The sequence below is a fragment of the Bos grunniens genome, chromosome 18, assembly GCF_055505025.1.
Source record: "Bos grunniens cultivar Pamir isolate PY7600 chromosome 18, Bosgru_T2T1.0, whole genome shotgun sequence".
NCBI lineage: Eukaryota > Metazoa > Chordata > Mammalia > Artiodactyla > Bovidae > Bos > Bos grunniens.
The window spans coordinates 21,769,799-21,788,998 of record NC_141182.1 but is presented as its reverse complement, the minus strand read 5'-3'; the positions used below and the strand labels follow the sequence as shown (position 1 = coordinate 21,788,998).

The 19,200-nt window shown below is 35.0% G+C and overlaps 1 protein-coding gene across 29 annotated transcripts in view; it reads right to left on the bottom strand.

Moving 5' to 3' along the window:
* Positions 1 to 19,200, bottom strand: part of CHD9 (chromodomain helicase DNA binding protein 9) — a 229,718-nt gene that overhangs the window by 123,384 nt on the left and 87,134 nt on the right. For 25 of the 29 annotated variants that reach the window (XM_086350647.1, XM_086350626.1, XM_086350651.1 and 22 more), the window contains exon 2: positions 12,174 to 13,793. Coding sequence is in view for 15 of the 29 variants with exons in the window: in XM_086350626.1 (XP_086206752.1) it covers positions 12,174 to 13,628 (1,455 nt within the window). In the remaining 14 variants the exon portion in view is untranslated. Of the gene's footprint in view, positions 1 to 12,173; positions 13,794 to 19,200 lie in introns of those variants that run through there. The other 4 variants (XM_086350640.1, XM_086350642.1, XM_086350641.1 and 1 more) reach the window with 1 other exon arrangement.

Here is a 19,200-nt window from a genome sequence, read left to right as displayed (position 1 = left end):
TACATAGACAACAACAAAAGTACAAAGGCCAGGATGGTGGGAAATGGAAGTACACTGTGATATCAGTCATATGTATTCATACTGAAGATGTATATTATAACTGAAGGTAAACTGTGATAAGTCAAATATGTATACCATTAATCTTAAAGCAACCACTAAAATAATAAAAAAAGTACTAAACAGTACCTCACCAAAGGCTTACTTTACATGCCAGATGTCACTTTATCACCTCTCAGGTCTAAATCTATACTTCATTGTCTGCACTACAATAAAGGAACTTGTACACATTTTTCTCTGCCAGTGGCACAATGTTAAGCTTTGCTAGCAGTGGGCATTGGAATGCAACTGGAAGATGATGGAGTCTCAAATCCTAGTTCCAGTGGATTGTCTTCAACAGGGCTACAGAAGAATGCAGGAGCCAGAGGGACAAAAAACCACCCCATGTTTAACTTCCCATGACACCTTTTTAGGCAGTTTCACAGAAGTTTTGAGTCATAAAAACGGTATATGGGCATTGTCTCTGCATCTCCCTCAGTACCTCAAACAGTAGATTCCCAATCGTTGTTGTTCAGTCGCTCAGTCATGTCGGACTCTTTGCAGCCTATGGACTGCAGCACACCAGGCTTCCCTGTCCTTCACCAAGTCCCGGAGCTTGCTCAAACTCGTGTCCATCAAGTCGGTGATGCCATACAACCATCTCATCCTCTGCTGACCCCTTCTCCTCCTGCCTTCAATCTTTCCCACCACTGGGGTCTTTTCCACTGAGTCAGTTCTTAACATCAGGTAGCCAAAGTATTGGAGCTTCAGCATCGGTCCTTCCAACGAATATTCACGACTGATTTCCTTTAGGGTTGACTGGTTTGATCTTTCTGCAGTCCAAGAGACTCTCAAGAGTCTTCTCCAACACAATTCAAAAGCATCAATTCTTCAGCGCTCAGCTTTCTTTATGGTCCAACTCTCACATCTGTACATGATTACTGGAAAAACCATAGCTTTGACTATACGTAGGACCTTTGCTGGCAAAGTAACGTCTCTGCTTTTTAATAAGCTATCTAGGTTTGTCATAGTTTTTCTTCCAAGGAGAAAGTATATTTTAATTTCATGCTTGCAGTCACCACCTTCAGTGATTCTGGAGCCCAAGAAAATAAAGTCTGTCACTGTTTCCACTTCCCCGACTATTTGTCATGAAGTGACAGGACCAGATGCCATGATCTTCATTTCTTGAACGTTGAGTTTTAAGCCAGATTTTTCACTCTCCCCCATCACCTTTATCAAGAGGCTCTTTAGTTTCTTGTCACTTTCTGCCATTAGGGTGTTGTCATCTGCATATTGAGGTTACTGATATTTCTCCTGGCAATCTTGATTCCAGTTTGAACTTCATTCAGCCTGGGATTTCACATGATGTACTCTGCATAGAATTTAAACAAGCAGGGTGACTGTATACAGCCTTGAAGTACTTCTTTCCCAATTTGGAACCAGTTCATTGTTCCACGTCCGGTTCTAAATGTTGCTTCTTGACCTGCATATGGGTTTCTCAGGAGGCAAGTAAGGTGGTCTGGTATTCCCATCTCTTTAGGAATTTTCCACAGTTTGTTGTGATCGACACAGTCAAAGGCTTTAGCATAGTCAATGAAGCAAAAGTAGATGTTTTTCTGGAATTCCCTTGCTTTCTGTATGTTCCAACAGATATTGGTAGTTTGATCTCTGTTTCCTCTACCTTTTCTAAATGCAGCAGGTCCATCTGGAAGTTCTCAATTCAAGTAGTGTTGAAGCCTAGCTTGAAAGATTTGGGCATTACGTTGCTAACATGTGAAATGAGTGTAGTTGTGCAGTAGTTTGAACATTCTTTGGCATTGTCCTTCTTTGGGATTGGAATGAAAACTTTTTCAGTCCTGTGGCCACTGCTAAGTTTTCCAAATTTGCTGGCATATTGAGTGCCACACTTAAACAGCATAATCTTTTAGGATTTTAAATAGCTCAGCTGGAATTCCATCACCTCCACTAACTTTGTTCATATGACAGGTGTTCAGAATATATTTACTGAATTCATAAACAAATGAATGTCTTATAAACAAAGCTGTCAGAACTACAACTATATTAGTGCTTAGCATATAGTATGCTCTCAAAAATTTCTATCTACCTTATAAAAAGAAAACTCAAACCCCTCTGTTCAACATGAGTTTAACCTAAATCAAATACCAAGCAAGGACCACATTTTATTTCGTACATAACATAGCACCACATGAAATACTAGATGGTGACAAAGTACTTATGAAAGTGAATCAAAAATTTCTGGATCTCAAGGTTCTAACACAAAAACCCAACTAAGAAATTACAAATAGTACTCAGATCCATTACATTGCATAGTATAAGCAAAGCAAATGAGCTCCTTAAAGAAATGGCTGATTCCAGGTCTGAGGCAAAGCAATTAAATACATTTTCTTACACCAGAAAGTAGAAGTATTTAGAGAAGAAAGAGGACACATTAGAAGGGCACAGGGTTGGCTTGCAAAGATTCCCACTGGCAAATATTCAAAAAGAATAAGGGCAAATGACTATAACATATTCAGTGTTTTTTAACCTATGGATCCAACTCTTTATAGCCAAATCCCACTTACTAATTAAAAAGGAGTGAAGGTAATTTTAGAAAGAAACAAAGTGTAGTCACTCGGTTGTGTCTGACTCTTTGCAATCCCATGGACATCAGGCCCCTCCTCCATGGGATTTTCTGGGCAAGAGTACTGGAATGGGTTGCCATTTCCTTCTCCAGGGAATCTTCCTGACCCAGGCATTGAACCCAAGTCTCTCGCATTACAGACAGACACTTTACCGTCTGAGCCACCAGGGAAGTCTGAAGGTAATTTTAATAGGTCATAAAACTTAGCATCACCATTAATGAGACAACTCCTAATATGACCTAATGTGACCCAAGAGAAGTACATCTATGTGGCACCCTCACCAAGAAATGTTTAATTTGAAGTATGAAGAAACAATTAGATAAAAACAGACAGGGTCTAGACTTTTTTAAAAAATGATGACATTGGAAAAGAAAACAAAAAGGCATGAAAACCCCTGTATTAGGATACAGAATATTAACAAGACATAACTAAATGCAATGCCTGATCTTTGACTGGATCCTGTATTTTAAAATAAACATCTATAAAAATTACTAGGATAATTAAAAGGTATCTGAATTTTGGTCATATGATATTGTTATTGACGATAAGTTTTATTACATAGGAAAAGTAACTTTTATTTAAAATGAAAACAGAGTAAGAAGACAAATGAGGCAAGCAAAAAACTAGTGAGTCTATGTGATGGTACACGGATGTCCACTATATTATCCTTTCAACTCCTAAGTTGACTTTATTTTTTTCCTAAATAAAAAGTCAGGAAAAGTAAATATTACTATAAATATAAACAGTTTAAAAATTCATAATATTCATATTTCTAATATTGCTTAAGTTTACTGAAAGTCATCTTTATTCTTGCAATATAACAAAAATACAGATTTGCAGGCGTAGCCTTAGAGGTCTCTTTGTATTTGTAATGTCAGTACCCAGCACAGTACCTGATATATAAACACCAGGTGCTCAATGAATATATTTGTTGTTTATGCTCTTATGAGTTGATGTGGTAAAAAACACAATGAATTTAAAGATTTTTAGATAGGTTACTTTCCCTCTTGATACCTCAAGTACTTAATCTATAAACTCTGAGAAATAATACCAACTTATATATACCTCAGGTTATTACTAAAAAATTCAAACAATGTAAGTAAACCACTTAAAATATTATGCAAATGTTTTATTATTTCTATTTCTAATTAAATTCAATGTTTATTTACCACATTAATTTTTAAAAATTACTTCTGAAAGTCTTACTTTCATTTGAGGTATTTAGAGGGAAAAAGTCCTAGGAAATTTATCTAGCAATGTAATCTTTTAAGTATAATGTATCTCTCAGTAATTACTTATGTCTCTTTTGACATTAAAAAAAAAAAGTAGTGCTAAAAGTTGAATCACATAGTTTTTTTTAAAACAGTTCTGTAACATAATAGTTTGTAATAAAATTAAACAGATTAGAAGCTCAAAAGAAAAGGGCCTGCTTTCTTGACTCTGCCATTTACAAGAGCAGTTGGATATTATATGTACATACATTATAATACAGATATAAACGCATACAAAGGATCAAGTAGGTACAGAATGACAAAATGTCCTGTAACAAAGAGCTAATCTTAGAAACTTAGAGGAATACCTTCTTTAAATAGGATGGATCAAGGAAATGAATTGTTTATAATTATCACTCATTCAAAATCACTTAGTTGGAGAGCTAAGGAGTGATAGAAACCTGTCAACTGAATCACAACTGAAAAGAGAACACCTCTGAAATTACAATACAGATCAATGGGAAAGTATGACTTAATTTTCAGTTTGAGTTGTTCAAAGGCAAAGGACCATATCTGGTTCATTTTTGCAACCTCAGTGCCCAGCACAATCTCTTACACCTGCTGCTGCTGCTGCTGCTAAGTCGCTTCAGTAGTATCCGACTCTGTGCAATCCCATAGACGGCAGCCCACTAAGCTCCCTCGTCCCTGGGATTCTCCAAGCAACAACACTGGAGTGGGTTGCCATTTCCTTCTCCAATGCATGAAAGTGAAAAGTGAAAGTGAAGTCGTTCAGTCGTGTCTGACTCTTAGCGACCCCATGGACTGCAGCCTACCAGGCTCCTCTGTCCATGGGATTTTTCAGGCAAGAGTACTGGAGTGGGGTGCCATCACCTTCTCCATCTTACACCTGGTAGATACCTAATAAATGCTGAACAAACAGAAGCAGCAAAAATGCAACATTTCTAAAACACGGATGTTACACAAAATTCAGTCATTCACACATACACAGTTTATATCTATATTTGACAGATACAATAAGTGTGCATTTTTTAACACTAGAAGTATGGTTAAAAACTTAAAATACATTGAAAGATATACAAAAAAAATCCCACACAAAAACAAAACTGAGCAACTCAAAAAATATCAATACTTATAACACATTAATTTTAAATGCCTGGCCATTCTCATTTCTGATCACGCTTAAATACTATAGCGTTTAAACTATAAGAAGGAATGTTAGCCAGTTGTATGACAGCAAGCAAAATGACCTGTTTTTGCTTTTTGTATTAGGATAGGGTGAAATATTATCCAGCTCTAAAATTCTATAATTCTAGGAAATGTTCAACATAAACTCTTCAGGTACACAAGTGTACATTAATCTAGCAAAAAACTTTGCTTAAAGATTGGTTCTTAGCCCTTATTACCTCATAATAACTTTAAATGCAATATAATCCATAAAAATATTGAATCACTATGTTGTATACCTGAAATGAATATAATATTGCAAATAATATAAAACGTCAATACAAAAAAGAAGACTACCCTCCTTTCATAATTTGTAAGGTATTATTTGCATAATAAATGTGCAAGTTATTATTTGCATAGTTGCCTATAGTAAATTACCAGATTTTATTTAACTGAAAACTGCAGTCTAAGCTTCCTGTGTGCTTACCATCTCCTTCCATGTATTACTGATAGCATATTGCATTAAAATATTTCAGTAGTTTAAAATCATTTCAGTCCAACTATCCAAATAAAGAAACCTGATCTCTCATATTTAAATATTCCAAAGTATTCATATTATCATAACAGGAATAAAGTTTGATGGTTCAGTAGCCCCAAACACATTTTTTTCAATTTCAGACATTAATAAGGATAAATGACTGAGTAGTTCTAAGGCATTTGGGAATGCACCTCAATAAAATTAACTACAATGCTATAGCTGTAACTTATATGATCAACTGCACTTTCATTTAAAAAAATAGCAAGAAAGAGTAAAACACAAAAGCAAAAAAACTGAATACAATAAACTCTGTTAGACCTACTTTGAAGTTTGGCTTGAATCTCATACTCTTCACACACTGCACAAATCCACAAATTTCTCACCAACTGCCGCCTCTTCCCCCCCCCCCTGGAATTCACTTCCTGTTCACCTCTCACCCTTAAGTATGCAAGTCAGAAGTCAACAGCCTTAAAGCTACTGTTAACAACTAGAATGTCATTACTCAGTGCAGAACTCAATCCCTCTAATACAATATAATACACAGTTTAATAATTAAGATATTTCAGAAGTAGCTAATATTACACACATTTCCAGTCCAAACAGAACATTTTAATCTAGAAGATTCGACAGAAATGTCAAAACGAAAAAACTTAGTCCACTTTATCTGAAAAAACAAAAACCAACTGAACAGGAAATTCCTTCACAGAATTCTATTTTGTGTATTAGCTTAGACAACTAAGAATTTTGCAACTTCTTATAAGCAATAGCATACCAAATGTATAAAGATGCAAATAAATTTTGATAAATAGAGGGATGTTACTTTACAAGAATTTAAATTATTCAATAAAACAATCTAAATACTAGTTAGGTCTTTTCTCTTCTTTTTGTCTGGGACATAAATGGAATGACAAATTTTGAAATTACTCATTATATGTTGGCTTTTTGATGTAGGAAATGTTACCACTATTAACAAAACCCCAAACCAAAAATAACTAGCAAAGACCTCAGGATCCTCGGAACTCAATGGCTTTGAGCAAAGTATAGCAAATTTCTTGCTTTAGATTTACATTCAGTTTTAGGAAGTTTTCCGCTTTGTTTTTTAATAGTAATTTCATTTACAGGAAAAATTAGTTGTGCTTCTAAGATAACTTTCAAATATCTAAAATCCTTACTTAAGTGAGGGTGATTCCTGGAGGTGTAACAATAATCATTACAAATTTGAACATATAGGACCTCCCTATAAAACTTTAAGAGTTTTTTCACCTTTTCTTAACTGATCATTCTACCACCATTACCATCACTCTTGGGGTGGGGGTTGGGAGAAAGCCATATAATTAAAGGTTTTAAAGCTTAATAGAACACACGTCCACTATCTGGAAAATTTACCCATCTGTGATAAATAATTCCCAGGTATTCCTGGATAGCAGGTAACTTGTCACATATCTTTACCTTTCTTCATTATTTGTAATTGCCACTCAGGAGCTAAACAGGCAATATGAATAATACATCTCACTAAGAAACTCAAAATTACAACCACAGAATAGCTGAAAAGAACCTACCAATTTAGTCCATTTTCCACCTCCTGGCTTTCAGTGCAAGTGTTTTACTTCAAACTTCCTTATACTAATCTACTTTTCTGTGACTTCCACTTGGTAGATGCAATTCCAGCCTCTAAGGTTCTTCAAATATTTGAAGGTAATTATGAGGTTTACCTTCAGGGCATTTGTTATTATCATCTAAAACACAGTCTTATTCTTTAAAAAGTCAAAACACTTTTGGAAGCAATAGCTATTTCACTTTACTTTTGTTCTTTGTTTTGGGGTTGTCTTTCCCTCTGGTAACGGATAAACTATCTGTCAATATTGCCAGAATACATGAGATGAATGGCCTTCACTTAAAGACTCTAAAGCAAGTTTTTATTTCATCAGTAAGGTATATTTCTGAAGGGGTTGGGGGAGGGGCAGGGTGAGAAGGGAGGAATCACTTAGTGTATTATTGGTAAACATCACACTGCATTAATATACTCTGAAGGAAAGTGAAAGTAGTTAAGACCATATATAATGGAGCTAAATCTGATTTGAATCTAGTCAGGTGTGACTTTGGGTATATTACTTAACTTTTCTGTACCTCAGTTTCCTCAAATGGAAACTGGAGGAGTTAACTAACTCCAAATAAAAGGACTGCTGTGGAGGATCAATGTGTTAATAACATATATTAAGTATTTAGAACAGTGTTGGCACAAACATAAGGCTCTATCATAGGGCATATTCTAATTTTTGCTCACTATCACATACCTACTTCAAATTGAACTATTATAGTAATAAATACAACAAAAATATAAAATATTTTAATTACCTTGACTCAGATTTTTCCCAGATCTCAATAACAACTTTACTTTTATATCGCATTTTAGCAACCTTGGGCTTCCCAGGTGCTAGTGGTAAAGAACCGGCTGGCCAGTGAAGGCAGGAGACATAAGAGACACAGGTGCAATCCCTGGGTCAGGAAGACCCCCCTGGAGAAGGGAATGGCAACTCACTTCAGTATTTTTGCCTGGAGAAACCCATGGATAAGGGAGCCTGGCGGGCTACAGTCCCCAGGGTCACAAAGAGGTGGACACAACTGAAGCGACTTAGCACTCAGCACCCTTAGCAAACTTAAGATGGCAAACTTTTAGCCATTTAAAATCATTTTCAGAAAAATATTTTAGGACATGAAAAAATGCCTGCAACATATTAATTTGTTGCAAAATGTAACAATAATTTGTTACAATAATAATAACTACAAAAAAGCAATTTGCCAAACAGCATAAACTATATGATCCCAACTTTGTTCTTAAAAATGCAAAAATACATAGGGAAGAGACAGACAGCTGATCTCATTGGAAACTTACAGAATGTCAACAATGGTATCTTCTCATAGTGATATTACAAGTAACTTATTTTTCATCTGTTTTCTATGTTGTTCAATTTTTAAATAATAATTATGTATTAAGTTTTTTGTCAGAAAAGAAGCCCAATATTTTCTTATTTATTTATTTGGCCACACTGTGTGGCCTGTGGGATCTTAGTTTCTCAATCAGAGATGAACCCAGGCCCTTGGCAGTGAAAAGTGCAGAGTCTGGACCACTGGGGAATTCCCCCAAATCCAGTATTTTAAAATGTGCCTTACAGAAGCTGTTCAAATCTTTCTCTAAGTTTTTTTAAAGCTTATAAAAAAGGCAGGTTTCCCTACCTTCAGGGAAAATTTAAAAAAAAAATTCAAGGTAGTAAATAAAGTTATAAATTCATCAGAATACAAAAGCCAAAAAGGAATTATGTACAATTACATACATCCTAAAATTCTATTTCCTATGCTGATAGCTATTTTAGCTATTCCACATATCTTTCACTGCTATAGAACTTTTACAGTAAATTTAATTTACAAACATTGAAAGATCACACAGTGCTCCATACAGTGTTCCCACTTAACAAATAATCAGACAAAAATGAAAGATTCTATGTCACTAAAGAGCAGTATTTATCATAAAAGAGCTAGGAAATTTTTATGGTATTATTCTCTCAATATTCCTCTGCTCTAACAACCAGAGATGAAAATAAGTTAGTATTTTCTCTATTATGTTTTGTATTTACATTTAGAAATGCTTCCTGTAGCACCTCACTTTTTTTCTTTTCTCTTTTTTAAATGGTAAAATTCTAGAGTCAATTATAAAAGAAATTTTCTCAGCAATATTCAGTTTTTAATGACTGACACAGATTCTAGGATTTTGAAATTATATCCACAAATACTCCACCTCAATTGGGGAATAAGAAAACACAAGGCTTACAGATATTCTTTACATACTTAATATTCTCAGTGAAGCTTTCTAAAATTATAGAGTGCCATCCATGAGTTTTCCAACGATAGATTAATTCATATCTTGTTTTGGCTATAACAATATGTGTCCTTTTAAAAATTCTAATAAAACAAAAATTATGCCACTTTCTTAGTTTTTAATCTGTTAACTTCTATACACATAATTAATAATGCTAATTTAGTCTGAAATGAAATTATTGCATTTAAGCAAGAGACTTAGAAAAAAAAAAACACCTAAGAAAAAATTTCTTTTCATAGAACTTGGGGAAAACTGTAATAATACAACATTTTGGCTATGTAGTAACCATTATCGTTCAGAAAATGCCAAAAAATTCTGATAAAAGACTTACATATGCTCTGCCAAAATTTATCATAAATTAAACATACTGAATAGTTTGATTTCACATATTGGGATATCTGACATAATTCTATACATATAAAATCTATATCCAATCCTTATTAACCATATTATAATCTCCTATCTTCTCTACCAATCCATCTCTTCTCTCCACCCCCACAATCAGAAACTCACAACTCTAAGTCTTAACACAAAGAAGTAATAGGAAACTTGAGAACAGACTTGCAGTAAATCAGATAAGTATTCAAAAACATTTGCCCTTTATCAGTTTTTAAACATGTAACAAAAAGAATAAGAAGTTAGCAAAATGAAACAAACGCTGAAACAAGAAGATGAGTAGATTTAAATAAAGCCTTATGAATGTATCAGTGTAGATGAGATGATTTATTAAAGGCTGATGAACTGGTGTGAAAAGAATTTCTCTCAGATAGCATTAAGGTTGAGTATTAGTATTAGATTTAGTACTAATATCTAAATATTAGTATTGGGGACTATTTTAGATATTTATAATTATTCTCCATTCATTTCAAATCTATAGAAGAAGAGTCTTCTTTTTAAAGTCAGTAGAACATGTTTAGGAAAACATGAATTTAAAAAAAATCCTTAGAAAAAATAAGGAAATAAGTTAATAAATTTCAGATTTAATAACTTCAATTATATGCTGGACAAATTAATTAGTCAAACTAGTCAGAAATATACATTAAAAGTGAATAGATGATCCTGGGTTTGATCAGTAGTTTTTCCCCAAGGTCCAAGATGCTTGACCCTCTTCCAGTAGAGGGAGCAAAATCATAATATATTCAGGCAACAAAAAGATAGAAAGAGAATTTACAAGTTGCTTTTAAGTATCTTAAATCTATTTAGATAATTCAAATGCTGTACTAAAAACATCATGACCCACAAAGCAAAAGATTTTATCCTTTTCAGATACTTCAAAGTTTTGAAATAAAAAAATGGTCTGTAAATACTTAATTTCAAGAACCATGCTGTATTTCATTGTCTACCAAATCTCACAGTAAGCAAAGTATTAAAGCAATTTTATAAATCTTTAACAACAAACTTTCAGAAAGCTGATAAAATACTACATTAAATATACCAAAAGAATTTTAAAGTAATACATTCATATGACAAAAACTATAAAAAAACCAAAGGCAAGAAAAGCAATTGTGCTACCCTAAAACAACCTATTTCCTTTTAGTATTTTTCTTAAGTATATTTCCAAACTGCTATGAAAAAAGTATAGTTATAAAAACATTTGTTAAGTGCTTATTATATGCTAAGCATGTATTATATGCCAGGCACAGTTTTAAGCACTTTACATATTATAACTCGATTCATTCTTATCAAAGCCCTATTATTATCCCATATTTAAAGATGAAGCAAATGAGATGCACTGAAATTATTAACACTTAATAAGTAACATGAACCAAGATTCTAACCCAAGTAGTGTGGTACCAGAGCCTGTACTCTTAACCACTTTACTGGGATCTTAATTTTGAATTATGCTTTTCCACCATTATTAACGTATTATCAGTCTTCAAAGTCTTTTTAATGCCTACAACAGTTCATCCAATATAGATATGATAATAAATTGTGCTGTTTCCAATTTTCCCTCTTAGATACAGCAAGAGAAATATCTTTGGGTATATTACTTTTGCCATATTTGGGTTATTGTAATAAAGTTTTTATACCCAAATATGCCACGTGCCACCAAATTGCTTTCCAAAATATCTGTATCAATTACAAAGCTATGTGAATTCCAATTTCACCATAAATTTGCATAAATTAAGCATCAAATTTAAAAAATTTTTCTAATAGATAAAAATGAACCACACTGCAACTGAATTATTACTAAAGTTGCGTATCATTCTGAATGTCGTTTACTGACTTCTTTTGTGAATTTCAGCTTTTACATTTTATTTAATTATCAACTAATGAGATCTCATCAAATTATCAAATTATTTTTATAGGAATATTAACTCTATGTCCATTATATTGGCAATAAAACATTCCCAATCTATTTTCTTTTAATTATGGTTATTTTTTGGTTTTGATAATAAATCTTTCTGTCAAAGGCAATCATAACTGAAAGTTACAAAAGATATCTTAGTACCTTATAAAAGATATATATTTTTAAAAAATCTAAATAATAGAAGTTTATTGCTTTGAGCAAATCAATGAAGGACTTTCACATATAAGACTATTGAAACACTATAAATCTACGTCAAAATATGCACATTCACCTGACAAAATTATTGAGTTTGAGAAATTCTGAGTATGTCTCATGTGAAATAAACTCAGTGAGTAAAACCCCCACGCTACCCCAAACCAAAATAAGAGTTACATACCTGTCGCTGTAAACACAGGCGATTTCTATCATGTAAATGCTGATGATTAGAAAGTGATGAATGCCAACTCCGAGCCTGATTGTGCAACTGAGTTTGAACCATATCAGAAGGCCGTGTTACAAGATGTGAAGTAAATTGCCGATCAAGGTCATGATCTAAAACATGACTTGAATTATCTTGCCCAAATGCTGACTCATCAAACTGGGGAAGGAGACCTTCTTGAAGGAGGTCTTCTGGGTCAAGTCCTGTGAATGGCTCAGTTTGAGATTCCACTTGATGAAGTAAATTCTCTTCCAAAGATGAAAAGCCATTAGTTTCTACATGATCACTGAAATGGCCCATTTGAGTTCCTGAGTCAACAGGATCCGGGAAGTTCATGTGCACAGGAGATAATTTTGAATTGTAATTACCCTGAGGATGTGATGAATGCAACATTTGGAAGTTATTTGAATTCAGTGATGTATTAGGATTTAGCATATGCTGAGTCGATTCTTGCTTGATTCCCCTATGAGGTGAAAAGGAATTACTCCCAGTAAAATCAGATAAAGTCTGATTTGTATGATTAGGTGCAAGAACTGCAGAGGGTTGAAGAAGACTATTTGGTGACACATGATTACTGGAAAAGGAATAATGTGAAGAAAACTGCTGTGAATTACTGACAGAACAAGAAGTCATATTTGGAGAAGGTCCATTAAAATTACCTTCTTGGTGACTGCTACACTTGAGGAAGTGTACTGAAGGGTTTGATGTTTGCGAAAATTGCTGCATCGAAAGAGACTGTTGTGAAGTAGATGCATTATTCATTTGTGGTGGATGGTTAACACTGACTCTGTGTGGACCAGAAACATTAACATCCATAAAAGTTTTAGACTGACTAAGAGAATTTTGCCCTGGGTTAAGATTATTTCTGTTTTGTTGTGAGCGTAGCGAAGTGCACTGTGTTTGTTGTTCATTGGCCTGAAATAAGGCAAAGTCATGGTGTGCCACAAAGCTTTTAGTTTGATGCATAGAGTGAGAATGTCCTGGTTGGTGAAAAGGAGACCCATTTTGATTTGAAATGCTAGTAGCTGTCTGATGGCCCCACATAGGACTGCCATCTGCTACATCTGGAAACAAACCATTGGGCTGGTTCTGGGGGTGGATTGGAGAACAATTAAACTGAGAGTGTGGTGATAACACATGTTCAGCTGGGCTACCAAAAGACTGATTAACTTGGTGAAATTTCATTGAATCAAACTGATTTAACTGTTCATAATCAGTCATCTTCTGATGTGTTGGAGTACCTTGAACATGATTCAGTGAGTCTATGTGCAAAGGTTCAAATTCTGCACCCAAGTTCAATTCATCAACTAGTGAAACAGGTCCTGGTTGTACAAATGCATCATCTGGCAAACCTTCTAAGGTCTCACCAAACAGATTGGCATCATCAAAAAAGTCCATCATGGGATCTGTCATCTTGAAAACTTCAATAATAATCTGGGCTGTTCACTCCAAATGGAGTACATTCAGTTTCTCTGTAGTAGATATTACTGGATCATTTCCAAAGGTCATCAACTAATCCATAACAGGTCAATGTTCATTATTGCTCTGGATAATGACATGTCATGAAGTGTCAGAATCCTAGGAAATAAGAACAAAAGCAAAGTTTAATAATGAATATTCATTAAAGTTTTACAAACAAAGTTTATATATGATTTAAAAAACATACAATCTCAGTGTATAGTATGTTTTGGTATAGTAATTCATGGCAAATAGCTCAGTGATATTCCCTACAGGGAAAAAGTTGCTGCTACAGGGGACATGACTATGCATATATATGCATTCTGTCAGTATTATAATGACATTATTATAATGACAGAATGTAAAGCAAACTTGAGAATGGAATGTCAGACTCTCCCATACCATGAAATGGCCATCACTCCCCAACAGCTCTAGCATGTACAAAATATTTATGTATTACACTTGAAAGTTATGTTGTGCTAAGGTAGAACTAACACCCAAAAAAGATGTCCTTTTCAATATAGGGGACTGGAATGCAAAAGTAGGAAGTCAAGAAACACCTGGAGTAACAGGCAAATTTGGCCTTGGAATACGGAATGAAGCAGGGCAAAGACTAATAGAGTTTTGCCAAGAAAATGCACTGATCATAACAAACACCCTCTTCCAACAACACAAGAGAACACTCTACATGGACATCACCAGATGGTCAACACCAAAATCAGACTGATTATATTCTCTGCAGCCAAAGATGGAGAAGCTCTATACAGTCAGCAAAAACAAGACCAGGAGCTGACTGTGGCTCAGATCATGAACTCCTTATTGTAAAATTCAGACTTAAATTGAAGAAAGTAGAGAAAACCACTAGACCATACAGGTATGATCTAAATCAAATCCCTTATGATTATACAGTGGAAGTGAGAAATAGATTTAAGGGCCTAGATCTGATAGAGTGCCTGATGAACTATGGAATGAGGTTCGTGACATTGTACAGGAGACAGGGATCAAGACCATCCCCATGGAAAAGAAATGCAAAAAAGCAAAATGGCTGTCTGGGGAGGCCTTACAAATAGCTGTGAAAAGAAGAGAAGCAAAAAGCAAAGGAGAAAAGGAAAGATATAAGCATCTGAATGCAGAGTTCCAAAGAATAGCAAGAAGAGATAAGAAAGCCTTCTTCAGTGATCAATGCAAAGAAATAGAGGAAAACAACAGAATGGGAAAGACTAGAGATCTCTTCAAGAAAATTGGAGATACCAAGGGGATATTTCATGCAAAGATGGGCTCGATAAAGGACAGAAATGGTATGGACCTAACAGAAGCAGAAAATATTAAGAGGTGGCAAGAATACACAGAAGAACTGTACAAAAAAGATCTTCACAACCCAGATAATCACGATGGTGTGATCACTCACCTAGAGCCAGATATCCTGGAATGTGAAGTCAAGTGGGCCTTAGAAAGCATCACTACGAACAAAGCTAGTGGAGGTGATGGAATTCCAGTTGAGCTATTCCAAATCCTGAAAGATGATGCTTTTGAAGTGCTGCACTCAATATGCCAGCAAATTTGGAAAACTCAGCAGTGGCCACAGGACTGGAAAAGGTCAGTTTTCATTCCAATCCCAAAGAAAGGCAATGCCAAAGAAGGCTGAAACTACTGCACAATTGCACTCATCTCACACGCTAGTAAAGTAATGCTCAAAATTCTCCAAGCCAGGCTTCAGCAATACCTGAACCGTGAACTTCCAGATGTTCAAGCTGCTTTTAGAAAAGGCAGAGGAACCAGAGATCAAATTGCCAACATCCACTGGATCATCGAAAAGGCAAGAAAGTTCCAGAAAAACATCTATTTCTGCTTTATTGACTATGCCAAAGCCTTTGACTGTGTGGATCACAATAAACTGTGGAAAATTCTGAAAGAGATGGGAATACCAGACCACCTGATCTGCCTTTTGAGAAATCTATATGCAGGTCAGGAAGCAACAGTTAGAACTGGACATGGAACAACAGACTGGTTCCAAATAGGAGAAGGAGGACGTCAAGGCTGTATATTGTCACCCTGCTTATTTAACTTATATGCAGAGTACATCATGAGAAACGCTGGACTGGAAGAAACACAAGCTGGAATCAAGATTTCTGGGAGAAATATCAATAACCTTAGATATGCAGATGACACCACCCTTATGGCAGAAAGTGAAGAGGAACTAAAAAGCCTCTTGATGAAAGTGAAGGTGGAGAGTGAAAAAGTTGGCTTAAAGCTCAACATTCAGAAAACGAAAATCATGGCATCTGATCCCATCACTTCATGGGAAATACATAGGGAAACAGTGGAAACAGTGTCAGATTTTATTTTTTGGGGCTCCAAAATCACCGCAGATGGTGACTGCAGCCATGAAATTAAAAGACGCTTACTCCTTGGAAGGAAAGTTATGACCAACCTAGATAGTATATTGAAAAGCAGAGACATTACTTTGCCAACAAAGGTTCGTCTAGTCAAGGCTATGGTTTTTCCTGTGGTCATGTATGGATGTGAGAGTTGGACTGTGAAGAAGGCTGAGCGCCAAAGGATTGATGCTTTTGAACTGCGGTATTGGAGAAGACTCTTGAGAGTCCCTTGGATTGCAAGGAGATCCAACCAGTCCATTCTGAAGGAGATCAGCCCTGGGATTTCTTTGGAAGGAATGATGCTAAAGCTGAAACTCCAGTACTTTGGCCACCTCATGCGAAGAGTTGACTCACTGGAAAAGACTCTGATGCTGGGAGGGATTGGGGGCAAGAGGAGAAGGGGACGACAGAGGATGAGATGGCTGGATGGCATCACCGACTCGATGGACATGAGTCTGGGTGAACTCTGGGAGTTGGTGATGGACAGGGAGGCCTGGCGTGCCGCGATTCATGGGGTTGCAAAGAGTCGGACACGACTGAGCGACTGAACTGAAGGTAATTGACAACAGATCCTCTCAGACTAGCAAGTATGTTGTGATCTTTTGCTCTATACCTCTTGAGCAGATAAAGCTACTATTTTATAGGGTACACATGAAATTACAGCAAGAAGAGCAATTGTATGAAGTCATGATAGCTGGCCCTAAATGAGATAAAAGTTCGCCATCTGGTCAGCTGATAGACAACACAGACATGTGGTATGTTGGAGATGCTGTATCATATTGCTACCATGGTTCTCTTGTTCAGCTACCATGGAAGATCAGCCTCCTGAGAGCCAAGTGATACAAACATCCATGTAGCAAAACCAAGCACGTTTTTGTTAACAGCTATATTCATCACTCTACCCCTAAGTCTCCCACCATTAAATCATTTGGAATATACCTATCGCTTATTATATTTACTAAACTGTGCAAACTAAAATGTACTGATAATCAAGCTGAGGCAAAAACAAACAGTAGCTTAAGCTAAGAAATAAATTAGTCTTATGATAATCGCAAGAGAAAAAAAATGGCAGCATTTATACACAGACACATCACATAACATATGTAGAATTTATGTGTGGAAAGGATCTAATAGGTTACTTGCCAATTTTGTTTCAGGCTTGTATTATTTATCCCAAACCTTTTCAAAAAGGGAATTTAGAGTTCTGCCCTCACTGTCTTGTATACAGAACCCAAATGAAGATTCTTGCTCCTCTACATATTAGTTTATTCAAAAACTAGTAAATGTCTAAAAAACTTTTCCAGAGCTTCTATTTTGGGAGGTCCGTATTAGAAAATATAAATTTCCTAAAGAGAATGTCTGCTCACAATTTAAATGAAAAAATACTTTTGAAAATTTTCTGAGAAGGAAAAACTATGTAAATTTACATTAATTTTACCTGGAAATGGACTTATCAATCACAATGGTATACAAGTACTTTAACAAATACATAATTTTAGAAAAAGTAAAATACAGAAAAAGAGAAATTATTTTTCCAGATTTTATAACTATGAGACTAAATGGACAGAGGGCTATGTGCTCTAATCTGAACATAGCATTAGCCAAAAAAAAGAAAAAGAAAGAAAAAAGTAGGTTAAACCAATTCTCTGGAACATATCTTATGTTCCGCTATTAGACACTAGACAAGGGAACATCTATGTATACCTAACCCGTTAATCAGAGAAAGCAATGTCCTATATTTTTGTAATGGATGTATGATCATTTACCGAGAGGCGAAAAAGAAGAAATACAACAGAAGTTACGAAATCCAGTATGTTGTCAAATATAAGGAACATTATTAGTTGATATAACATGAAGAAATAAATTATGACATTATATCACTTTGAATCTTTATTTTATAATCTATCTGTAACTTTTAAAAAACATTTTTAGAAGTAGACTTATTCTGAAGGATTTGACAATTTCTTCTTCCAAGAAGTACTTTTTGGTCCATAAAACACCTGATTGTTGCTCTGTAAAAAAATGTAGAATTGTTGTCATTTCTTCAACAACAAATATCTGTTTCACTAATGAATATATGAATAATGAATTTCAATAAATGAATATTCATTGGAAGGACTGATGCTGAAGCTGAAACTCCAATACTTTGGCCACTTGATGCGAAGAACTGACTTATTTGAAAAGACCCAGATGCTGGGAAAGATTGAAGGCAGGAGGAGAAGGGGACGACAGAGGATGCGATGGTTGGATGACATCACTGACTCAATGGACATGAGTTTGAGTAAACTCTGGGAGTTGGTGATGGACAGGGAGGCCTGGCATACTGCAGTCCATGGGGTTCCAAAGAGTCAGACACGACTGAGCAACTGAACTGAATATTAAATTTATGCTGTGCTACTCTGTGCCTCTCTGCAAAATCAATAACTTTTTGTTTAAAAGCCAAATAACTGTATATCTTTTGAGACCTTTAAAATAATTAAACATGTATAGTACCAATGTACACAGCCCAACTGAAGTGATGGCTACATAAATAGCTATGACTAAGTTTACAGCCACCAGGCAGACAGTGACTGAGACACATCCTAATTTCAGAGATATTATTATTTTTTCTCCTTTTAATTTCAGAGATATTAAAAGGAGAAAAAATATGCATCTTAGAATTGATTAAAATAAGTTCTTGAATATACAGAATCTATTACTTCAAGAGTTCAGAACTACAAAAACTGCTGCCCAATTGATTGAAAGTAAATTACCTGAAGCATATGACATTAGTTCATACATTCCCAATTATTGTGATAACAGTAAACATTTCCAAATTTACACTATGTACTATAGGCTTGTACATCTGTTTTATTCTTAAGAAATAATTAAAGGTTTTTTAGAACACTGTTCTGGAAATTTGCTTATGATGTAATATTCCAATTAGGAAGGAAATGATAGTCTTTGAATTTTGTACATTATGATTGATTATACTATAGCAAAGTATTTTCTACATTTATGTAACCCAAAGTTTATCAAAAATATGAGAGGCTTTAAAGAAAACAATTTTGCTGCTTACTCTTCTAACAAATACTTATTGAGAAGCAACTTCCAGGCACTAGGATGATGAATAACTGGCCTCTGAGAGGAGATACAGACAAGTAAATGCC